This window comes from Cyphomyrmex costatus, unplaced genomic scaffold, assembly GCF_001594065.2.
Source record: "Cyphomyrmex costatus isolate MS0001 unplaced genomic scaffold, Ccosl1.0 scaffold72, whole genome shotgun sequence".
Lineage (NCBI taxonomy): Eukaryota > Metazoa > Arthropoda > Insecta > Hymenoptera > Formicidae > Cyphomyrmex > Cyphomyrmex costatus.
Genome location: NW_017280289.1, coordinates 204,357 through 229,972, shown reverse-complemented (window position 1 = coordinate 229,972; position 25,616 = coordinate 204,357). Strand labels below are relative to the sequence as shown.

The 25,616-nt window shown below is 35.1% G+C and overlaps 3 protein-coding genes across 3 annotated transcripts; 1 reads left to right on the top strand and 2 right to left on the bottom strand.

Moving 5' to 3' along the window:
* Positions 1–1,095: 1,095 nt before the first annotated feature.
* LOC108780612 (protein artichoke) lies at positions 1,096–4,974 on the top strand. The gene has a single exon (XM_018548376.1). It carries the CDS (start codon positions 1,096–1,098, stop codon positions 3,034–3,036), a length of 1,941 nt encoding a protein of 646 aa, XP_018403878.1. The 3' UTR covers positions 3,037–4,974.
* A 7,483-nt stretch (positions 4,975–12,457) lies between these two features.
* Positions 12,458–15,118, bottom strand: holn1 (CD2 antigen cytoplasmic tail-binding protein 2 homolog holn1). Its single transcript, XM_018548340.1, has 7 exons — positions 14,646–15,118; positions 14,298–14,472; positions 13,995–14,158; positions 13,625–13,805; positions 13,373–13,560; positions 12,934–13,045; positions 12,458–12,810 (listed from the first exon to the last, which is right to left on the bottom strand). Exons 2-7 carry the CDS (start codon positions 14,428–14,430, stop codon positions 12,575–12,577), a joined length of 1,014 nt encoding a protein of 337 aa, XP_018403842.1. The 5' UTR covers positions 14,431–14,472; positions 14,646–15,118; the 3' UTR covers positions 12,458–12,574.
* A 2,360-nt stretch (positions 15,119–17,478) lies between these two features.
* Positions 17,479–24,456, bottom strand: Als2 (Amyotrophic lateral sclerosis 2). Its single transcript, XM_018548339.1, has 14 exons — positions 24,116–24,456; positions 22,337–23,656; positions 21,688–22,257; positions 20,699–21,068; positions 20,389–20,590; positions 20,106–20,286; positions 19,775–19,941; positions 19,537–19,646; positions 19,238–19,449; positions 18,552–19,106; positions 18,281–18,457; positions 17,982–18,150; positions 17,701–17,883; positions 17,479–17,589 (listed from the first exon to the last, which is right to left on the bottom strand). The coding sequence occupies exons 1-14, from the start codon at positions 24,454–24,456 to the stop codon at positions 17,542–17,544; spliced, it is 4,605 nt and encodes a 1,534-aa protein (XP_018403841.1). The 3' UTR covers positions 17,479–17,541.
* Positions 24,457–25,616: the final 1,160 nt, after the last annotated feature.

The window sequence follows — 25,616 nt, the reverse complement described above, 5'->3', positions numbered from 1 at the left end:
GGTGTCCGTAAATAAACTTGCATCGAGCTTGTGCGGCAAACCGGCGAACGTAAAAGGTAGTTACGCTTTCGCCGAGTTTACCCGGCGTTCACAAAGGTCTTTCAGCTAACGGCGGGTTTTATTCGAAACATTTACCGCAGCTTCATGATACAAGGATATATCGTTCGTATAATCACGCCGCGGTATGTAGTGTATAAAGCGCGAAGAATGTTGCCGCGTTTGCGCGAACAAACACGATAGGATGTGTAATAAATGTTTTCTAATTGCCTGGATACGGCTGAAAACGTGCGTGCTCGTATTTCGACGTATTTCGGTTTGATTTATGTCCCTTTAAATTTCTCATACAATTAAATTATTTCACATTATCGCGACCTCGTTGGTTGTAATGATAGTGCTACCGTCAGTCCGATTGAAGAAGTGGAATTTTGATAGAGTATTTCGAAACGCGAAATTAACACGCAATTAATACCATTAAACTGTCTGTCATTAAAGAGATAATTGGAACGCTGCGCGATGTGACGCAGCAATTTCTATTACGCTTTGAGGTGCAAGTCTATAAATATTGTCACGATATTCAGATAAATTCTTATTGTAATGAATATCTCATGTTCACAACTGTATTTTCTTTGATATAATAGTTTTTAAGATGATAAAAACTGTTGAATTAATTTCATTTTTCAGGTTTAGGTAAATAACTCTATATACCAGTTCTGTATCAATTTTGTTAAAGATAAATGTGTTACGTGTAAAGTAAATAACATGAGATTTTGTGCACCATATTATATATCAATTATTAAGTAATACATCATAACAAATTACTCAATAATTTTATAGCATTGGTCCGTTCGCTAGATTTCTCAAAAATGGTTTAACTATTTCGAATTCTATTTTCGGTAATAGATATATCCAAGAATTATAGGCCCACTGAGGCAAAATATAAGTCAAGTATTTTTCTTATTTTCCAGTTATGGTTATCACATATTCTACTCGAGTATTTTCTAATATTCGTATATATTCGTTGACGGTAATCTAATAATCTCGTAATTCGTTTCTGTCGCAGGGCAGTTCCAGTCCGAGAGAAGAAGTTCATATGGAATGGCATCACGAGGATCGTCGTCGCCGTCGACGCTGCCGATCGCGATAGCGATGGCTGCCGTGATGACAGTCGTGGCTAGTGGCCTCTGCCCGGCACGATGTCGATGCGACGACGAGAGCTTACGGGTCTCGTGCGCCTACGCCGGTCTCGAGGTCGTACCGATCCAGTTAAACCCGGAGATCCGCCACTTGGATCTGTCGAACAATCGCGTGACCAACGTCCACCTCACTTTCGGCTTCTACGGAAATCTAGAGAGCCTCGACCTGAGCTCGAATCTCCTTCACACGTTGGGTTTGGCGAATTTCGGCATGCAGCAGAATCTGATCACGCTTAACATCAGCAGCAATATGATCCACACTTTGGCGAGGAACGCTTTAGACGGACTGACGTCTTTGAAAGAATTAAACTTGGCCGGTAACAATATCTCGGAGATATCCGAGCAGGCGTTCAGGTCCACCAGCGAGCTGGAAGTGTTGGATCTAAGCGACAACTCGATCACGAGTTTATCCGACGAGTTGTTGAAGAACCTGCATAAAATACGGACTCTGATTCTGAACAAGAACTCGCTGTTGGAAGTGCCAACGAACAATCTGGCTTTGGCGCCAAGCCTCGAGCGTGTAGATTTGTCGGATAACTTGATCCTGGAGCTCGATCGAGATTCATTGCCATCGTTACCATCGCTAATCTCCTTAAATCTGTCGAACAACGTCATCAGGTACATCGCCGACGTTGCGTTTGATCGTCTGCCGGATCTCCGGTATCTGGACTTATCCGGGAACAATCTGACTTCCGTGCCTACGGCCGCTCTGGCCAGATTGAACGTTCTGACGGGTCTCGTTTTAAGCACGAATCCTCTCGGCTACTTAGAGGCCGTAGCTTTTCGCAATTTGTTCGAGCTGAGAATCTTGGAACTGAATGACTGCATGATCACAAACGTGAACGCGCGGGCCTTCGTTGACAACGTGAATCTCGAGCGCATCTCGATGGACGGCAATCGGGAATTGAGGGAGTTGCCGGCGCGAGTTCTTTATGGAGCTCGATACCTCAAGTGGGTCTCGTTACGTCGATGCAGTTTGGCGACTCTGCAGCCGACGCAGTTCCCCGTCGACGGGTTGTCACATCTACGAGTCGGCGGCAATCCTTTGGTGTGCAACTGTTCGGTGCATTGGCTGTGGAACGTGATCCGCGCCGAGGAACGTCGGAACGAGACACGGCTCGAGCTGGACACCCACGACATCGTCTGCAGCGACGAGGAGTTCGCCGGCAGAGCGCTGATCGCACTCTCCGAGGGCTCCCTGCGGTGCCGTTTGAGCCCCCTGTATCTATCGCTGTCGGCCGCCGGTTGTTTTTTGCTGGCCGCGGCCGTGCTCACTGTGATCGCGCGGCTAACTCGCGCGAAGAGGAAGAGACAATCATTGGCGTACGCGGCGCCGAATCGTCCCGAGTTTCTGGTCTACGTCGGTAGGAGTGATAACGGGCTGGACAAAAGCGCCGAGTCGTACAGCCGCCGACTGTTGGCCAGAAACAACGAGGACATCTCGTACGATTCGCCACGCGGCAAAGTGGCGGCTGCGACGACGACGACGACGACGACGGATTACAGCCCGCAATCGCGAGAAACGAACATCTACGAGACGCCGCGGTACGCGCGCCCTGGACGTCGCGACATCGTCGAGCCTACGTTACCGGGCAAGCAGCCTCCAGTGGAGGAAGGGGTGTACGCAGTAGCGGACGTGACAGATCTGCGGGATGAGCCTCCGGAAGTGCTATCGCTTTATCGCGCACGTAGTCCTCCTGTCGCCAGATCGAACGCTCTACGACGGTTGGACTACGGTTACGATTACGAGTACGATTACGATTACGGGCCGACGGCACCGCCATCGCCGCCGCCGTCGCCACCACCACCGCTATCCGAGAAACCGCACGTCGTCTTTGTATGAGGGGAGTCGGGCGGTCGTAATACGTAAGCTGGTGGGTCCAGCTGCGGCGGTAATCAGCGAATCTGGGAATAGTCTAGTCGTTGGGTGGAACCAGATACGCCGTCGACTCCGTATCACGGGCCTTTAACTATCTGAAACTGTCTCGAGATTATTGCCTCGGCGCGACGTCTTGATACTCGAGGCGTTCCGCCCGTATATATGTGTGTCGAGAGGACCAGGGTGTGTGCGTTGGTACTTGGAGTGGCCGCGAGAATGGCACGAGAAATACGAAAGGTTTATTACACGACACTTCGAATTGTCATTCGACCGTTAAGTTCACGCGACGTACGATATCGTTTAGAAACGATTGCATCGGCCCTATATACCCGTGTTAATTCTCATTATCGGTCACACTACGTCTCATTGCATACGAGAACCAACGAACTGCAGGTGCACTTCAGCACGGCTAAACGTTTGAGCAACGGTAATGTCCTTTCGCACGGATGAGTACGGAGAGGGAAGAGAAAGAAGATAACAAAAACGACATCCCGTGTTCCAGACACAGTTTGTACCGCGGTAAGACGCAAGAGTGGCGTCGAGATTGTGGGTGGACATTACTTTCCACTTGGTGTTGGAAGAATGATCGATACCGTCGTCGTCGTCGTCGTCGTCGTCGTCGTCGTCGGAAAAGCGATTTATCCAAAATTCTGTTGCTCGAACGAGAACGGGTGGTGCTTTTGGCTCGTAAGAAACCGGCGGGATTACGACGCGCAACACGCTGAAATTATCCCCCCAGGACAAACAGAAGCAACCGTGGACGAGTGAAAATGAAATGTCTTCCGAGATAGTTGCGTCGCTGCTAGAGAGAAAGAGAGTATGAGAGTGAGAAAGTGAGTGAGTGAAAAAGAGAGAGAGAGAGAGAGAGAGAGAGAGAGAGAGAGCCAGGATGCATTCTCACTGAGGGAACACAATCTGACTCGGAATGTAAATTGTGCGGGAGCGCAAGAGTGCGTTGTACCGGCCGGGTCATGAAAGGGAAAGAGAACACACGAGGGACCCGTATTTATTTTGCGAGGATTGCGAGTTCGAAATCCGCTGGCTCAGTGCGAATGCAGTGGCCCGATTTTTGCCCGGCGAGCATTCGTTTTGTCGGATCTGTTTGAACAAGTAGTGACAAATCAAAGCTGCGTCGCGTTAGTCGATTAAAGGTTCTCTTAGAGATTACTAGCTATATCTAGAAATTAATACTCTCCGTTCCAGACTCGGGGGTTCACAATTAAACTATCGCCAGTTACGTCACAACCGTAAGGGTTGATTCATACACAGCTCTTATTATCCCCCTTCTCCCGTCCCAGCCTCGGATACTGAAGTATCTGAAATATTCGTTTAAGCTCGGACTCGGTTTCGTATATATACGTATCCGTAAGTATTTGAGTATCGGTATCCAAATACCTTTACTTATAATACACGAATTTCTTCAAGTTATTTCTTCGAATAATAAATGTACGGTAAATATAAATTATTCAACTTTTTGACATGTAGCGCTGGCTATAAAAACTGACTCCGATATTAGTGATTGAAAGTCCATTTGCTATCCATAGATATATCTGATCTTTTATTCCCGCATTCAAATTGAACGAATATCCGGATACTCGAGCGCTCGAAGTTTGCAAATTTGAGCTCCAATCGAGAACGATATTAATAAAAGAGCGATAAGTTGTTTGCTGAAAAGTTACGTTAACACGTTTCCTCTCCACACGAAACACGCTTAAGGGAGCAAATTACGTTATAAGTCGCGAATTCGACTTCTTTCCCTCTTTTGCGACTGACAGAGGGAGGGATCCCTCGTTTGTACGAAGTATTGTAAATTGAAGCAATAATAATTACGACCTTTTACTCTGTAAGCACATTACACACCGAATATATTTAGGAAATAAAACTACAAAGGACACATTTATACGAAGCATAAGCAAATATAAAATATACGAAAAATATAAATAATATAAATATAAATATATATATATATTTATTTATTAATTTATGATGTTAAGTTTGGAAAAGAAAGATGTTACGTTTTGAATACGAAAATATACTCAATGCAGTACGAATAAAGTGCGTACGTTTCCGTTATAGGAATCATCGAACAGGCTCGTACTCGCGACTCGCTATAGCGATTCCGTTTTACACACCGATAAAGGTACGTGTGCACCCATCTGTGCGTGCATTCCCCGTCGTAAACGACAAAGGCAATCGTTACGCGAATCTGCGATTACGATCCTGAGAACCTATTTGTATGTGTATTTCTTTCCTTTTTTTTTTTTTTTTTTTTTAATATTTGCGCACGCCTCCAAACGCACCGCGTTCACGAAACCTAACGGAATATGCAAAACTTCCTAATTGGATCCGCTTGTAAGGCAACTTCGAGTGGTAGTAGTAGTAGTAGTGAAGTAGTAGTAGTAGTAGTTTGCAGCATCCAGAGATTAAGTCTCGTTACTGAATCGCATTTTCCTACTACGAGTCGGGAGCTTGAACTTTCACAATGACAGAATTTAAAGGGAGAGAGAGAGAGAGAGAGAGAGAAATTAAAGCTTTTTTAAATCGTCAACATTTGTTTGGTGAATCTCGAAGTGAATAGAAGACGATAAACTTTAAAATGGAAGCGTCAGAAAAGTGTACCGAGATAATATTTTCCTAATCTCATCACACACATATTCTATTCTTCCGTACGATTAATTTTTCAATAATAAATGAGTAGACGTTATTATCACGATGAAGGAAGTTCGTTATATGTGTATTGATCCGGCGACGGGGAACATCAATAAGGAAATAGAGCGGAGTTAATTTCGTAGCTATCAAAATAACATTGGGTGTCATAAATTTCGAGAAATTACTAACAGCAAATATTAAAGAAACATAGGATAGTTTGTGCGAAATGTAAGTTATCCTCCTTCGTGGATCGTGGAAAGTCAATTTCCTTGAGATACACAGCTACACGGAGTAGTTCTAATGAGACAACATAGAGAGATGATTCTCATTCCCAGGCCGTCGCTCGATATGCGAATAGTGTCATAAAAAATGTATGGAAACCGCCGTTCTCTTCCTGTTCAGAACGTTCACGGTTTTCCCAGTCTGCAATCTCTGTCGATTCGCATCAACGTTTATTCGCGCCGAACGGCTGCCTGACGGCCGTTTAAAAAAATGATGTTACTCAACTGCGTGGAGAAAAGGAAAGAGAGGATCAGAGGAAGGAGAAAACCGGTGAAACTATATTTACGAAGGTCGTAAAAGCGTTTAGCTTTAATGCGATTAGAACGAAACATTCAGAGCTCATGTTCTCGTGTGCAGGCTTCTCTCGTAAGCCTCCTTTCGTCCTGGGACGCGCTTGGCGCTCTGAAAAATTCATTCCACCCCAAAGTGAGAAGCGTAGCAAAAGAGAGAGAGAGAGGAAGAGGAGCTTGAATGAAAATTCCCTGTTAACGTGCTTTCCGTGCGCGGTCCACTGACCTAGCGAGTTACATTACGAGCCTTCCTGCTTTCGGTAGCCGAAACGGGGCTCTTCTTGGCTCGCTAAGTCTTCAAGTTTCGACGTGGAATGCGCAATCGATCGTCGTAGTTTAACTCGGAAGTCGGCGACCGACTCTACTTCTTTGATTATGCGAGGAGTTTTACGACTGAGAAACAGGGAGAACGAAAAGGAGAAAGGCAGAAGAAGAAAGAGAGGAGAGGAAAAGTCAGTAAATTCTGAACCTTCGATTTTATTTTAAGGCAGATGATCAATTTCAAGCATCATAAAAAAGGACCATATTGAGACATAATCTACGGATTTCGTTTCTCCTCATATATTTTTATCAACGTAATTACATCCTTAAATTTTTTTTTTTATTATTTTTATACATGCACAATTTACTTTGCGAGTCATTTAGATTTCAACAAAAATAATTTGCGCATTCAATGATTAATAAAATGTTTTGTGTACACGAACACTAAATTAATTTTCAACGAAAGATAATCAAGAAGATTAAAATTCTAATTGAACGTATAAGTCGCGTCTCTCTTTGTTTCTTTGTCACTTGAACATTAAGGAACAAGAATAGAGAAGGAAATTAAATCCGATCCAATTTACAACTTTGATTACCGACATTAGATGTTCATCTCCATCCATTTCTCTATCTCATCTCTGTGCATTTCTCTCTTTCTTCTCCTCTCTCTCTCTCTCTTTCTCTCTCTCTCTCTCTCTCTCTCTCTCTCTCTCTCTCTCTCTCTCTCGCTCGCGCTTTCTCTCTACTATTCAAATCGCGTGATTAAGCGTAAATCGTGAGCAAGTATCCGCGATACATCCATGCAGCTCAAGCTTCGACTAAGATCCTTTCTATCGGCATTTCCATTTATACGTTTGTTTCGTAGATAGAAATCCTGAGGTTCACTTCATCACGATTATAAACTACGGTCTCTCTAAGTAATCATCGCAGATAAAATCTCAACTTCCTCGAATAAACTGTGAGGAGCTCTCCGAGCATCTACAGCAGTAAAACTCGTCGGAAATGTATAAGATCTGAGAACTTCAAGGTGCGAGTTATATCATACATATGCATATATATATATATATATATGAGCCTATATATAGTAATTACTTAATTATACATATACATTGCAAACCTTTGGTCTATAAACGCGCGGCTCGAGTAACGCACGTGACTTAACAATTTTTATTTTTAGTATCTGTCGCCCTCTCACGTTGTTCGCGCCTTTAATCACATCTCCGGCGCCATTCATCTATTCATTCATCTCTGACACACATACAGATAATTCAAGAATTCTCTCGAGGATACGAAGGAGAAGACCACCCCTTGAGCGAAGCATGAAATATTCGATCCGAAAGTATTTTCTCTCTCTCTCTCTCTCTCTCTTTCTTTCTGTCTATCTACCCCTCTCTATCCATCTATCTCTCTTTCACTCGGTTAGCCAAGATTCCTCGGTGGCACTTCGCCTGACTCGTTAGTCATGGTAGTTAGTCATGCTACGTACATCTCGTCTCGAGAACGACCAAGAGGAAGAGACGAGGGAGGTGGAGAGGCGCTTCATTCCGAGAGGGGTTGGCGGGACCAGAGCTACCCTAAGAGGGATAGAGGCCTCGGCAAGCGTCCTTCCTCGCTTCCTCCACTTCCTCTTCTCGGAGCCGCGAGTATCCCCCTTTTCTCCCCTCGAAACCACACTTCGGAGACTTCGATGCGTTTGAGGCGTGCCGCTGCTGCACGGCGGCTATTTTTGTACGTACATACAACCTGTGTAATATGTCGGATGTATATGTTGGCGTCAGAACGGTCGAAAACAACTTCTCTTTTTTTTCGTTCCGTAAGAAATATCTCTCTCGAGTTTATTTCCATGTAAATTAAAGTACAGTAACAGGTGTATCAGCTTGTTAAAATATTAATAAGGACGGATCCCCAGCCGATAAATCACCGCGTGCGCACTACGCATTTAAACGTTATAACGACCTTATTATTATCACCTTCGTGATTTACAGACAGCCGTAAGCCTATACGGAAAAGTTTCCTGCTAAGTAAAAAAGTATTCGAACCGTTCCAACGCCGATAAATCACGACGTACCCTCACGTGCGTAAACGTACACATGCGAGTGCCCGTTTTACTTGTCCCCCGTGCGTGCGTGCGTGTGTGTTCTACGGCGCTGGTTTCATAACGGCAATACCATCGTTCCCGAAATATTCCCGGCGACTCGAACTCGAGGAACTCGGGTCATTCGAGAGACCATAGGAATAAAGGCGATTAGGTGAGTCGCCGCGGTAAAAATAAGCCGACGGAAAATGGTTCGCGCGAGGAAACACCTCGTCTCTGCGTTATGAGACCGGCACGTGATTCGTATTGCTCGTATGTGTCGTTCTTACCTTGTCTCCGCCCTCGTCCGTGAACGTCCCCCTGTGTTCTCCGATTGCCTTGCGTCCTTTCAAGCTTGAAAAAAAAAAAAGAAGAAGACCAAAGTACCGTTCCCTCGTCGCGTGGATAATGCAATGTACACCTTTTCACTACTTTGCTTCGTGCACTCTCCGTATCTCCGTAGCAAATCTGAATAACTTGCGTTCTCGGCAGAACGTTGATCGATGTGCCGATTGAAGAGATGAAAAACTGAAAGAAAAAAAAGAAAACAGAAATCACGATTACTTTTGTATTGTAGTTTATTTTACGCGTTAAAAATCTGGAGTTAGGAATAATTTAATGTATCTTACGCAAGCGTTTTTTCTTTTTTTTTTATAAATGTGTGAGATAATATATTTAATAATTTCAATAAAAAAACGGAAAATCGTTTATTTTGCTGTTAAATTAAACATTATATTTATAGTTATTTATAACTATTTATTATTAACGATATATTTATATTAAAATTAGCGTTTTATTATATAGTTTTATTTTCATTACTTTTATCTTTTTCAATGATACAAGTATAATATGATTTTTGAAATTTAAAGATCCCATTTGTAGCATCATATATGACATTTATTGCTCTAATTGCACGCGAACGCGTCATTTCATTTGTAAATAATAATCTATCGCTGATCGAAAGGTTCCTAATTGGAATAATGATTTTATGCAAGCCATTCTGTTTATGTTTGAATTTTTTAATATTCTTTACTATAACACAACGAATAACATGGTTTACTTGAAGAAAAAATGTTGAGCAAGAAATTCTCTTTTATCGTTAAGTGTGACTTTGGAGAAGAACAAATATTTTCCAGCCACGACCGTGTTGTATTTGGTGCTTCTCTATTTATTTATGTTATTCACATAAGCGATCCAGTTTAATGAATATTTTCTATCTTGATTACGAGAGAGAAGCATGTAATTGTTAATGAACTTGTTGGATGCACGATAGACATTGCGTTTTAATGAGCGACGGTACATTGTACATTGCATGTGTATCACCGCACTTTTTAGTAACGTAGTCATATTTAGACCCACTCTCCCGATAAAAAGATCGACTCGTGTAGTTATCAAGAAAAAGTGTCGATTCATAGTTCTTACTGTAATCTAGTCTAGACACTTTGGACTTCTAGTTTAACACTTCGCGCTTGAAGTCCTTCTGACCTTTCAAGATGAGCTACGGATTTATACTTACGAAAATGTACGCGCTTACACAGGGTGTCCCCAAGTACGCTTCGCACAGCGAGATTCTTATTTAATCGAAATTTAAATCAATTAAAAATCAATTTCTCTTTAATAAAAATATCGAGAAAACGTTAACGTATAGAGAAGTGTTCTCTGCATTATATCGCGAACAATTAAAATTTAAAGAGTCTCTTCGAACTGAACTGCAGTCACGTAGTACGTGTTAAAATCTCGCGCTTCAGTAAATTTCAAGTAAACTTTACTTGAATAAAACTTTAATTAAAAGCTACGTTACAGCGAGTTTGTTTATTATTAAACGTTGAAAAATTGTGGACGCGAATGGTGTCTAATGTAATTTTCATCGGGAAAAAATCAACTCGAGTTAATCAAAGAGTCTCGGTGGAGCAGTGACGCAAAATTGGGAACAGTTCCTCTGTATGTACAACATATACAAATCTATACGTATATATATGCATGCACACGTGTACTCTCAGATATTCGTGTTTGAACGATTTTTGCGTCAACACGAAATACTTAAAATAATATTTTAAGTAATTACGTATACAAAATTTCGTACATTGCTAAGAAAAATGTTCAAAACGTTTAATAAAATTATATTCAGTAAAAAAAAAAAAAACGTGCCAATTATCTACACACACGCAATAAAAGCTTATAGTTTCAATTTGTAATTTATCATTATGATGCAATATCGCTTGTCTTTTATTATTTAGATATACTTTCTTACTTTCTATCTTATACTCCTCTTTCCGTCTCATAGATTATAGTTTTCTTGCACAATCCTCGTGGTCTGTGTGTTAGCCAAAATACATGTAACTTCCTCCTTTCGTTTAACTCGATGTAAGATTGAGCAACTATATATATGTATATTGCATCTACATATTAGATGTGCCTACATAACAGATAAAAAGGGTGAGTTATTTATTATTTTCATAATAAATAAATACAAAAGTTTCCAGTCTTATCATATTCTTTTTATTTCTGGCAAGATACTTTACTTTTTGCTCCAAGGAAGCGTTTCCCATCTGGAACATACAAAATAAATATAAAGAATCAAGGAAGAGTTTCGCTCTACTAGATAAATAAAGATGTACGGCTATACTGTATATATGTGTGTATGGTGTGTGTACGGTACAAATAGATTTATTTTAGGGATATAAAATCCTATTTAAAAATACCACGCTTCGAGGACCATAAATTTCAGCGACCCACTCCCCTAGGAATGCGCAAGAGTCTCTGAAGTATATGAGTTTAGTTATATCTTGATTTAAGTACCAGATGGTTTTTAATAACTTACGGAAACATTTGTATAGTAACGTATAGTTTTAAAAAAATAATAGGTTAAATATAATTTGGGACATTGCACTTTTACGAAGAAATGAAATTAACGTCTTTAAATATCGCTTATTATAAAGTTATGTATTTTGAAATTAGACTTTTCTAAAATTACATGAAATGGTTATTTATGAATCAATTTGTAATTTTAAAGCATACCGAATTTTTTAATGTCTCATCTTATTCATATATACATTATTACTAATATCATTATTAATTGACTTTACATTATTAATTCACTTACTAATTAATCTTTTTCGGTTAAATTGCCTTTTGTCAGAGACGTGGTGACCTTTTCAGCACATACTATATAAAACTGATATACCAAAACCTACAGTTTTGAACGGCCTATTAAGCCTTGTGTCCACGATGCTAGAACTCGGACCGAAAGACGAATTGACCAATCACATTGGTCACGTGACCAATATGATTGGTCAATTCTTCCTTCATCTGAGAACTCGGTCCGAGTTCTAGCATCGTGGACACAAGGCTTTAGAGAAGAGGTTATTATGATAAAGATACTTCTCTTAGCGGTTTACCTTTCGAGGTGATAATCAAATAAAATTTAATATGTGTATTCTAGATGAATTTGAACCCGATCTTTAGTACAAACAGCAGTCACATAACTACGCCATGATTGCCGCGATTTACTAAATAAAAAATAAATTATTTATAAATTGAAAATTTTTTTTATGTCGTGTGTCTATACGTTATATTTATCAATTAAAAATTTTCTCATATATATAAATTTATTAATTCTGGAATAATTTGGTTTCTTCAGAGTTTTGAATTTCTTCTTGCAAATAAATATAAAATAAACTTTCAAAAATGTAGTCAATTAAAATAAATTGCTATTTTATTAAAATAATTAAAATGTATAATTTGAGCCACTTATATATTAATATAATGTTTTATATTGTATATAATCACTTTAGATATATTTTATAATAATCTATTATTTTTTCGTGTAAAAACATCTATTAATGTTATCGTATATGTAACTTTCACAGAAGTTTTGCGTAATTTGACAAATTTTTAGACAATTTTTATATTTGTTTATTCATATTTTTTATATTAGACAAAAATGTCACAGATAAAGTTCAAAGTCTACTCTAGCGGCATTATAAAATTGATTTTGCTGTCCGGTTCTTCTGACCCAGGCACCCTTTTTGAAATAACCCTCTTTTGCCCACGCATGCATTTGCTGACTAGTATGAGGCCCATGTATCTCTGCATTTTCATCTTGTGACCATTTTAAATCCCATGTTACGTTTTCTTCTAGAAGTGTATTTTCTTCCGCGTTGCTTGTTTCCGCTGTTTTTTCTGTATGATATAATACATATTATGTATAGATATGATATACAGATAACAAAAATTTCTATACAAGAATGAAAAGTAACAATAATAACGTGAAAATATCTGTCATTAATAAGTTATATTACCCACCATTATCAGCATCATCCAGTTTTGCCTTTTCCTTTTCATCAAAATCGTCAGCATACATATCCAGCTCTGCTTCTTGTTTCGAAGGGTGTGCATGTTTATCTGCTTGTTCAATCTATAAAATATAAAAAATTTTATAATTGTGTTATAATTAATTGTTAATACACACGATTGAGTCATTTGTGTCTTGCACATTTCTTTGAAATACTAGGAGCACTTGACAAAATAATAGTTTCTAGCTTTCCCATTTTTTAAATACATAACTTTATAAATATTTTCTAAAGATGTTAAAGGATATATAAAAAAATTATTTAATAATATTTTTACATATTTCTAAAAGTGATAAAATTTAACCAGGGACATAAATGACTTACTGTATGTGTACTATAAGGATTGAAGATAATAATCTATATACTATATATAATATATGTTATGTTTTTACCTTCTTTTTTATTTGTTCATAACTTTCTTGATATATGTCCATATTACCAGTGCGTGTTAATAATTCATTTGCCAGCTCCGTTAACTTCGTTATGTTAACAGAATTTGGATCTTCCTCTTTCTTATCTGTTTTGGATTCCTTTTTCTTTTTCCATCTTTCAGCTGTAGTCAATTTCTTTTTCCCTTTACCTGAATTGGGACAATTAGCATTATTTATTTGCAATAATTTGAACATATGTTCTATTGCGTTTACCAAGTCTGCATAAAGTTTTTGAAACAGTTTCGCCAGGTTTAAGATATTCTAAAATTTTTTTATACAATGGAATAGGATCAAACATAATATCTCCCTCATCGTCACTATCGCTATCTCCCAATCCATAATTTTCACTTGACTTGGTACTCTTTTGTATATTAGTGGTGGAACTAGGTTTGACCTATGACAAAAATGTGTGTAAAATTTTTCGAATACTTAAAATTCATTGAATTATTGAGAAATGATAAACACTGAAATTCCACAATATAATTCTTGAAATAATATAAAATTTGTACAAAATAAGAATTTTGCATTTTTATACAGTGTATTAGTTAATTCTCTCAGAAGCAAATTTTATATATTTGTTTACCTGGACCCAATCAATATTGTCCAGCCAATTGTCCCTTATTTGTTTCTCTTTCTTCCAAAGGTAATGGCCATCTTTATCAAAATGACCTTCCTCCAACTCTTCTTTCATATTAAATGCTGTAAATCCTACATTTGCTTCTGGTGCTGAGGGTCCATCTTCTGTACCTGTTAAATAGATGTAATTAAGCTATTCCATAGTTATATATCAACTTGTACAAAATAAAAAGTGACAACAATAAAATGATAATAATGATAAACATAACATATGATTTATCTATAACATTACATATCCAATTCAAGATACCTTCAAATTCATCTTCATTCATCACATTATAGGTATCCTCATTTACTTCGTCGTCATCTTCATCAGAGTCTAGCGAATTCTTAAGTGGTTGTTTAGATGCACCTTCCATATCATCAAATTTACGTTTCGACATGATTTCTTTATGCCAGTGATTTTTTTTATAAAAGACAAACTTCTACATTAAAAACAAACGTTATTTAAGTTTGCGACTTATAAATATATAATTATCATGTATTCTAAGATATAATATATGTATTTTAAGAATATATAATAATTGTTAAGTACTTGTTCTCTAAAGTACAACTAAAGATACTTAAAATATCCTTACAATGATTGAATATTACATACATTTTCCAGAAGTAAACGTTTCGTGCTGTAGAAAATTCCTTCGTGTTTTGATAGATGCCTCGATGTCAAGAGGTTAGTTTATACTCTGGTTATATTGCGACGTAATTTCCAGACGTCCGTTATTTTGTCCGTTACAAGAATACTGCTCCACAAAACTCGTTTACGAACGTTTTTTTTATTTACAATTATGATCCGGGTTTGACATTTATCGTGAGGATCGTAAAATCTTCAAAACAGCACTGTACTCAGTACAACAATCGGATTTTCATTTTGCTTAGCACTTGCTCCTATTAGTCCTATTCACTCTCTCCTGTTCAGCCTCAATTGTATCCAGTGACCAGTTCTATCGTCTATCTTTATCCCTACCAATAGTCCCAATTGTTTTGCGTGTGCTAGTCCACCACTTCACGATTTCTATCAATTCTCACGTGACCACGCATGTGCCGAAAGGATGTGTAAAGTTGGGTCGGAGCAGAGAAATGTGTGTATGGAGTAGTTTTCTTTTTAATGATAAAAAAACATGTATTTTCATGTATTTGACCATTTTATATTTTTTTACAATGGTGATGAATAAACAATTGTTAACATTAATCGATCGATTACATATTCAAATCTATTATAATCTATTTTTATTTCACGTTAAATAATGGAATATTTTCCAAATTATTAAAAAAAAATTTTTATTCTGTCTTTATTTATTTAAAAATTCATGATACATAGTGTTCATAGCGTTCCAAGAATTTCATATATTGCCAAAAAACATTAAAAATAAATTTCTTGGACATATAATATAGTAATATAATTACTTAAACTAACACACATTAATGATCATGCATAGATTTTATTACGTTGTTTTATATTTGCATGATCGTATTCCTTTTATTTCTAATAGTACAAATTATTATTTTTTTAAGTGTACTATTTTTACTAGTATATAAAATAATTGCCGATATTCCTTCACACTGTTATGTCATTTAGAAAACATGATTCATTTTATATATCATTGTTACAAACTTTTCTCTAATGGGCTTTTGATGATAAGCTAATCGCTTTACACTTGCGTTTTGACAATAAAAACTTAAAAGTATATATCTTCAACATATATCGATTTAATAATCTTATTTGTTGTAATATTAATATGGCATACAATATTAGTATTACATTACTTATATTATTTTTTGAATACTATTATATATAAATAAATAACTATTCCATGTATACTATTTTTGAATATTTGGAATGTTTACTATACCAAAGAATAAAATTTCTTTTACTACTATAACTAATATATAATTGTACTTGATCCATATTTTAATTAAATGCGTTCGAATGTGAATTTGATGTTTTATACATATATTATTTGATGCTAATAACACTTTGATTTAATTTTGGCTTCGTCAAACGTATTATAAAACTTGTACAGCATATTGGAAATAATTAATATATATTCATAATATTAATCCGAGCCAGTGCAATTAATCTTGCTGAGATGTAGATAAATGATAATCTACATTAAAAACTTGAAACATTTTAGAAATATCTTCTGTCTTTTGTAATTTAAAAGAAAATTAATTATCGCATGATTCTCTGTAATATTGTATAATTTTTTGAAAAATAGATAAAATAACTAACATTCATAATAAATATAAATATTGAATAGACGAGCTCTTTTGGATTAATATAAAGAATATGTTTCAGGTACATGCTAGTTATTAGGAAATGTTTTGTTTAACTAGTATCACATGTAAATAAAAATAAAGAGGCAATTTATAGAACACATAACAGCACAATTAAACATTTGTAAATAAAATTTTCTTAATATGATATATGCATATTCTGTGAAATGGTTTAAAATAATTAATTATTTAAAGTTATTGTAAATATCTTAAACAAGTTATAACGTTAATTTTAATTAACATATATGTTAATTATGTAATATTAATTAATTAATGAATATATATATATATGTATTACATCTCTTACAATACTATACATACATATATTTCAATGGGTTATATATGGAATTTGTTAACAAAGATATATCTAGTATGTATTTTTACAAATTACAAGATAGAAATATATTCTTTATATATGGATTATATTAGAAACAATTTAAATTATTTCATGAATAGTAATTTCCTCCCTTATTAATTTGTATTACAATAGTTATACGATATATGGCATGTATATAATTAATTTTTTAATTATAATAAATAAATCTTGAAAGTGATATTAAAATGAATATGGATGTGTGTAAATTGTATAAAAGAGAATTTGTATTAAAAGTGTATTTACAAATTAGGAAATATGATAAGCAATCATATGTAAATGTTAAAAAGCTTTCTCTAAGTGTTTCTATAAGTTAACATTATAATGGAGAAAAGAAAAATGTGCGATATATAAATAAAGGTAACTTCCAACTTTTTTTCTTATCACAATATTGAGCTACGCATTTTTATGGCTTTTAATGCGCGGTATCCTTAAATAATAGATAACTGGAAGTATTGAAGTTTAATTTCTATGACTCATATGTGTAAGCGTTATTTGCAGAACATCGAATTAACTAATGATAATTAAATTTCAATAGTAAACGTTATACACTTTATAACGACAAAACGAACTGATATGTTATGCCATTTCCTATCTCATCTGAGATAAAAAATCACATTTTGGTTTTACATAATCATAATGCTAAAGCTTATATTTATTATTTATCCTAAATGCAAATTATCACTTTTGTTTATTATAATATAAATACATACTTTTTATATGTCCATCTTGTTTTGTGTTTCCGTGAGTATAATTTATTCTCATGTATATGTATTTTATTCATATACATTGATTATTCGTATATATTTATCATTTTATTGTACCATATATTTGTGGAAACATTGCATTAATCACCCATGTTCGTTTTTTCTTGTAATATTTGATAATAACATGCCTATAATAAAATTAATTAATTAGATTTCGCTCGTTTTTTGCAATGCAAAGTATAAAGAAATTTATTAAATAGTTCTTATTTTTTATATTATACGTTACAATCATATCTAACCTTAAGAGTAGTGAACATAATGCCAAGTTCTCCATTTTGCAAATACGGCTCCATGAAGTCTTCGATAAAATGTATTTCACTTCCTAATTGTAATACACTAGCGCGGACTACAACAAAACTAAATACTGGAAATAGTTCGTCCATTGTCCATAAATATGTAGACCCTAATTGTTTTTGTACTGCCTATTATTAAAAGCATAGAAAAATGTGTTAATATAAATAATTTATTTAAATGAGTTACATGAATAGCAATATTAATATTATCGTGTATGTATTCGTACTTGTGTCATTTGTTCAAATGTATTTCTGACCACTAATAGCTTTTCTAAAGGTGAAAAAGTCGTTTTAAGTTGTTGTAAAGTTTCTATAGCCTCACTGAAATATGGTTCATGCTGATATGGTAATGAATTGTCTGAAATGCCTATTACATTTGTAGTTTTCCAGAATTTCCTGCAATTTCGTAAGAAAATATAAGCAATTGTAAAAGTTAAATAAAAATTTATTAGTATAAAAAGTATTTCTGTATGACAATATATTTTGTTCAATTAGTATATAATTTATATATACATTTATTACTTACTGATCAATTTCAAGGAACGCCATCAGAGTTATATCAGGTTGCTTATTCCATTTCATCAATCTTTCCCAGTATGCATCATCTTCCTTTTTATTATGTAAGGCGTATAATACAAAAAGTGCTGAATGTACACGTGGCAGTAATATTGGATGAAGTATTGTGGCAGCGCTTATGACTTGCCTAAAAAGTATAAATATCTTTAAATTAGTATGTGTGTGCGTTACTAATTTGAAATAATCTTAGATATAATTTTTATAAATTTTACAATACATACTCTTCTTCACTATCAGTTTCAAGAATATACTCTTTGCCACAACGTGGAAGAGCCGGGAATAGAAGGAGTATAATTTCATATATTCTTGTTGTAACACTGTGAAGCTCTGATACTGCATGACTAAGTAATAACGGATGTACTCTTACTCCACCATAAGTAGCTGTATATACCGCAGCGATTTCTGTTAACAGAGCGCCCAATGGATGATGCGGACTTTCAAAAGCTTTCACTAAATACTTGTGAACTTCATTGTAAGTTTGATTAGTGAGTTTATCTCGTCCAAAACCTGGTATCTTATCCAGTTGATCTATAGTTTCGCTGCTTCTTTCTTTTGTATTTGAAGTATTGGTAGATAGTTTTTTTCGTTGTAATGTTTTTTGATGGGATTTTGTTATTATACTAGCAACATTTTGCCATATTTTTTGCGTTTCTACAGATTTATCATTGTAATTGAAATTTTTGGTGACTGATTCAGATACACCAAGTTGTTGATAGCATTGTTTAAATATTGCTTTCCATTTTTGATCCGGAGATACACATAGTTTTCCAAAAGATCTAACAATGATAAGAATAATGTAAAAATTTGTTCTTATTAATTAACTATTAATAATTATTTGCTACTATTAAAACAATTTTTATATAAATATTTAATATTATTGTATAATAATATATATAGTGTTACTTACGCTGGTTTTGAATTAGGTTGCGCAGTTCCACTAGCTTTATTCATATGCAATGTAGCGATAACTTTAACACCTTCGTTCCATGCACCATTCATGTTACCTTCTAATCTGTCGCCACTTCGGAATGTTAATGTACCTTTTCCACAAAATATTCCTGCAGACTTAAATTCACCTTCATAATGTGTGCCATCTTCGAATACCATTACCCCATGACCCTTTAATAAATAATAACAAAATTATTAAGTTATATCGCGTTTAAAAAAACATTTTACATAAAAAAAAACATTCAAATATATAATCACCGTCAAGACATCTTGCGTGAAAACACCTTCATAGTAAATACCATCAAGTGTTACAATCAAACCATTACCATGTTTCATACCATTACTCCATGACCCAAGATATTTTTCACCTACAACACCATGAATTATTAATAATATGCACGTAATTTTGATATTAAGAAAAGAGTTATATAGAATTACTGTCATATTTTTGTTAAAATTTTTTCATTTGTAGTTTACTTTTAACTTATTTATGTACCTGTCATTATATCATCCATTATTCCATAACCTTGTTTAACACCAGCGGCCCATTCTCCAATATAAACAGATGCAATTGATGCCATAAAATGACCTTCTTTTTTAACACCATGACCATGAGGTAATCCATCCTTAAAATATCCTTCATAAAAATCTCCATTGATGTATCTAAAATATTCTCATATGATTAATTTTCTATGAATAATTTGTAGATTAATTGATATGCTAGAATCAAAAGTTTACACACACATACATATATCGTGATCGCTTTATAAAATAATAAATTCTAATAACCGTGTAAATATATTTTCATGAAATATTATAAATCTTACTTCATCGTTCCATATCCGTTTTGTTGACCATCTTTCCACTGGCCATCATATACACCTTGCATTGGAATTTCCATTTTTCCAGTACCATGAATAACACCTTTATGAAATTGACCTACATATGTACGACCATCTGACCATTCTAATTTCCCAGAACCATGTGGTTTACCATTCAACCATCGTCCTACAAATTCGTGATGACTTATTATAAATGTATATAACATTTTTTGTTATGCAACATTTCTTTAGTGAAATATCTTTTAATATGGAAGTAAATTCTACAAACCAGCATATTTTGCATCCTTAAAAACACTATGTTTTGTGAAAGAGAATGAGCTCGATCGTACTAATGGAGGTACATTTCCAATCACTCGTTGCAAATTGCATTTTATAGTATTTTGTAGGGCATGTAACCATTCATTTCGTTCGGAAGGAGTAGGAGTGTATAATACAAAATTATCTTCTGGTGTAACAACCGATATAGCATTCTAAAAAATGAAGAGTTGTTTTTAGTTACACATGCTATATCATTATAGTTTTCATTATTAATAAAATATAAAATAATCAGATTAAGTTTATTAAAAATCATTTTATACCTGTACATTTTCGGAGTCTGGTAAGAGTTCTACCCATAACGTTTGAAGTGGATGGATTGTATGTGTAGTGCCCGTAACATGTATGAAAATATCTGTTAATAAAACAAACCAATGCGATGAAAATCTACCAGAATTAAGTATCGATAGTGAATATGCTTTTGATTCTCGAATGAGCCTTCTACTGGGAGATCTGAGCGATTCTCCTAGCTTTCCAGAATTCTCCCAAAATAATTTTGTAGCTTCCGCTTCTTTTTGACGTTTATCTTGTTCATCGTGCACTTGCTCCCATTTTATAAGAGCTTCTTGTAATCGTTCTACACCCATTTTTGTGCCATTACTTTTTATTAAACTATGAATCATGTTTTTATATCTATAATTTATAAAATATTAGATATGAATTGTTCTATAGAAATTTTAATAACAAAGCCATTACTTCCCGGCTTCCACTACTGGACTCATCAGTAAGGTAATGTAGTGGGAGCCTACCTTAGACGCCTACCTACATTACCTTACTGATGAGTCCAGTAGTGGAAGCCGGGACGAAACGCCAACTCGTGATATTCTTCACAAATTTCTTATTTCTCTCAGTTTTAAATTTATTTCTTTCTTTAATATTTAATTTAAGATTTTAATATGTCTTTAAACATATTATTAAGATCTTGTTAGATGCTATAAGCATCAAAAATTTGTGATATTACTACGGTAGTTAATAGATTTGCGTTTTAAGTTCGACGGATGTTCGGCGCGCAATGGGGGGGGAACTACTTACGTGGTATATAATATTCACATTCTAATATCTTATATATGGTCGCACCAATAACCGCGGAATAGCTCTCATTAGCCTGATTTTCTTGTTATTTGAAAGCCATTACTTATAGTCAAAATTATAATAGTTAACAATATAAACTATATAATATTTATACACACACACACACACACACACATACACACACACACACACACACACACACACACACATATAAACTTACCTATTTAATTTACATAAAGGATGCTGTAATGCCATTGTTATAACAATCTCATTGCTGTGCTTTACCACATCAGCAATTTTTAAATTATGTACAAATAAATTTGATACTACTTGTGGCACTTCAATAAGTTTTGCAATATGCATAAAACCACTGAGAGATATAACATCGCAAATAGCATTCAAATAGTATTTATATACAGTAGTAAATTCCTCTATATTGGCAACAATTGCGACTTCATATGCTTCTCCAATATGATTAAAATAATCCCACAAACTTATGACATTTAAAACGCTGAAGTGCATCAACTCTGCATAACAACGACACAGTGTTTCATATACATTAGCTTCCTGGGTCACACCGCTTTTCTTTTGAAACGGCTTGATAAGATTCTGATAAACAGTCAACATTTCTTCTAAAAAAATTTGATCATTTATCAAATCTTCTGATACATTTATTGCTGGTTCGTTTATTACAGAACAACAACTGTATTGTCCAGAACTGAAAATCTCTCTCGGACTATTTGATTCATCTTTGCTTTGTATATCAAGTTGAAACATATCGCCAACTTTACTAAAATTGTAATACATAAATTTACAAGTAAATACAAATAAAATAATTAGTTAAAGAAGAACATTTATGTTTTAGTTACCTCGATTGTCCTATAAAATATAAACCATGATGCATCATTATTAAACTGTGGAAATTGCCAGCTGCCATATCAATAGCTCTTTCATTAGAAGATAATTTTGTGGTAAACAGTTGAGGAGCGCTCTGGTCTATTATAGTGTGCAAAGTCACCTGTTTAAAGTTGTTACGACCCCATGCAAATACTCTCCCATCTAGTGTTAAAGCAAGTACATGGAAGGCACCGCAAGATATCTTTCTGATACCAGTATGGCTAAGCTTTGTTACTAATACTGGTCTTGGTCGTTTAATAATATCTCCCGTTCCCAATTGTCCATACTGTACATCACCCCATGTCCAAAGTTCTGTTGCCAGGATGTTGCTACCAGTACGAGATAATGTATTAATCCTTTCATTCAAACCATGTTGGGATAATTCATGTTCAGAGGAACCAGTACTCGATGACCAAGGAAATTCTTCACAACGTAAGCTCAGTGCCAAACTGGTTGCAGGTTTTATATAAGTATCCCCTTGCTCTTCTAAGTGTTCGTTACTATCAGCTTTGGATTCATTAATATCAGAACTACCGCTCATATGTCTAGACAAGGTTACAACTTTACCTCCTACATTTTTAACTCCTTCGTACACTAAGTTTGCCATGTTCGAGACATTTTGCTTTATCAACCTCGTTGATCGATCGACACTTTCCATAGGTATATCTTCCTTGGCACTTCCATAAGATGAAACCCAAGATAGTTGCCTAGTTAGAAATTGTCGAGCAGTCTCTGTGTTTATAAATATAACATTTCTTTTCTCATCTTTGTCAGAATCTGTTAAATTATTTAGACATTCCTCGCCATTTGCAACAATTTCAATTGGCTGTTCTTTTTTGTCCATTTCTGGCAGAGAAATATGTTCTTTACTGGCAGTGGACAGGGCACTGATGGAATTTGTCGAACGATCTTCGCTGAACTGCTGTGCATGAAGACCAGTGAGACATGTGTCTGATGATGTTACACTTCCAGGACTTAACATAACATTATTAAGACATTGTGGACAAGAATTAACAAAGATTTCCTCCTCCAATTCGTTTTCACTATCTGTATCATCTTTCATAAGTTTGGTGGTTTTCCTCACAGCAGCCACATTAAAATTAGAACCACAAGCAATCTCAGACACTGTTCTACCTTCAAAAAATTTAACTTTTTTTGGTTCTATACTATTTACATCTATCTGTGGTTGATTACCACTAGCCCATAGCTGTCCACTGTCCGTAACAAATAATGCTGCTTGATCGCTAACCGCAATAAATTTAACTTTTACTACTTCATTTTCTTCTTTGTATCTGTAAATAAAATAAAATGCCTCCTATAATCAAGTATAAGTGCTTACTAATAGTGATAAACACAGCACTCAATAAAACATTCAACAAGTTCAAAAATTAAATAAATTTATTTGTGTGTTGGATTAAATCTTATACCATATCTTTATTGTAAGTGATGGAATGTCTATATAAGAATACACAAAAATATATCTTATATTTTATACATTAAATAAAAGATTATATAGAAATAAGAGTATAGTACCCAACTTCAAAGCATTTAATTGATCAATTATAAGAGAGAATTTTACTAATTAATCAATAAAAGAATGTTTCAAAGGCATCAAGTGAACAATAGTCTAAATATTTATTATAAATAAAAGAGTATGGGAGAATTAAATAATAATTAACAGTTAAAACAAAAAAGAACAGGTTTATATAAATTTAATTGTGGAAAAAGTGTATCCTTCGATATGTACGTACCCATGACTACAGTACTTTACTTCTTCCTTGAGAATTATTGAGTCTACAACACTCATGTCCTGAGGATTTACTTTCAAAACATGCCCATTAGTATTGACGACGAACAGGTGTTCGGAATTGGATGCTAGGTCAACGACGTCGATTTGGGCCCGTTTGAAAACGAGCGTCGGAGAGGCGCCATCGCGGAACGACACTTCCCCGTGGTAGAGGTTGTTGGTCGTGGTTGCTGCGAAAACGCGATCTTTGACGGTGACGAGCTTGCAAATGACGCCGTTCGGCTTGTCGCCGAACGTAAAGGACAATTTGTCGGCGCCTCTCCATAAATACATGTGCTTATCCATTTCACTATACGTGGTCTGACAGATAAAGAGGCTTGCATAACCTACGCAAGAGCCCTACGAACCTTTGTTTAACTGTCAGTGATTGATTCTTTTGTCATATTATCTGCAATAATGTTTCCTCCATTAAACACATCCGTAAACGTGCCGCAGGGGATTTGCAGGGCGGCATAATTGCACGTACGATCTCTCCACAGTGATTAACATCCGGCAAGTATCGGTTGGTACTGATATGACTGAGATATCAGCTGTTAGATGTATCATGGAATGGGAATGTGGGTTGGGAGAAATGGGGGAGGAATCATTAAACGTTCATGCGGGTCTACATCCGTCTGCATGTCATGCTTGCTTCATTAAGACCGATTCACATGAGATTTTAGAATTATAGCAAATTCATCATTAAATTGCACCTTTTTGAATTGTTCTTTATCAATTTTTTAATTGTTCTTTGTCAAACTAATTTTTTTATTCTTTAAATTTGATTTATTTTTTTCCTCTATCAATAGCTGATTATATTTTACTGGATTTTAAGCACAGAAATTTGTTCGCAAAAAAAATTAATTAACAATAAATGTCCCCCCCCATTTCTATTAATAATTAACGTTAATCTAGATTTAATTAATTTTGTTCTACTTATTCTTAGAACTAGAGAAAGACAAAAAAACATATAAAGTTGAGCCTGCGGCACACAAATACACAATGCTTGTTTATTCTTGCTGGATGAGATTGTTATTAGATTCTTACTAACGTATTGGCTGCGATGTTGAATTGTTGACATTGTTAACGACGGTGACAAGAATACAGAAGAAACTGCTGCATTATTCTACTGAACGACCTAACTCTTTTTTCCCTTCAAAGTCCAAAAATTTATATTTGATTATCTTATTTTTCAAAAATTTATAGTTATAAATAAAATTAAAAAAATTTTAAATATCGTTCGTAAATCGTACGTTTTCGTAAATTTTATTTCAAGATTTATTAACGAAATAATAAAATTTTTTTTAAATAAAAAGATTTTTCTGAATACAGCAGATGTTCTTAGAAAAGAACAAAAGGAAGAAAAGAAATAAACGAACAAGGAAAGAACAAACCTTTAATTTGCGTTCACACCACAGCAGAAAGCAGAATAGCAGCAACCAATCAGCAATCGACAATTTCAGCTT

Bases quoted from the DNA above. Each gene is read 5' to 3' on its own strand.
- LOC108780612 (XM_018548376.1), top strand. From the start codon at position 1,096: ATGGCATCACGAGGATCGTCGTCGCCGTCGACGCTGCCGATCGCGATA.
- holn1 (XM_018548340.1), bottom strand. From the start codon at position 14,430: ATGTCGAAACGTAAATTTGATGATATGGAAGGTGCATCTAAACAACCA. The intron at 13,806-13,994 runs GTAAACAAATAT...TTTTTGTCATAG, and splicing joins ACAATATTGATTGGGTCCAG to GTCAAACCTAGTTCCACCAC. The intron at 12,811-12,933 runs GTGGGTAATATA...TATATCATACAG, and splicing joins ACTGGATGATGCTGATAATG to AAAAAACAGCGGAAACAAGC.
- Als2 (XM_018548339.1), bottom strand. From the start codon at position 24,456: ATGGATAAGCACATGTATTTATGGAGAGGCGCCGACAAATTGTCCTTT. The intron at 18,458-18,551 runs GTATGTATTGTA...TATACTTTTTAG, and splicing joins GAAACTGATAGTGAAGAAGA to GCAAGTCATAAGCGCTGCCA. The intron at 18,151-18,280 runs GTAAGTAATAAA...ACGAAATTGCAG, and splicing joins GCGTTCCTTGAAATTGATCA to GAAATTCTGGAAAACTACAA.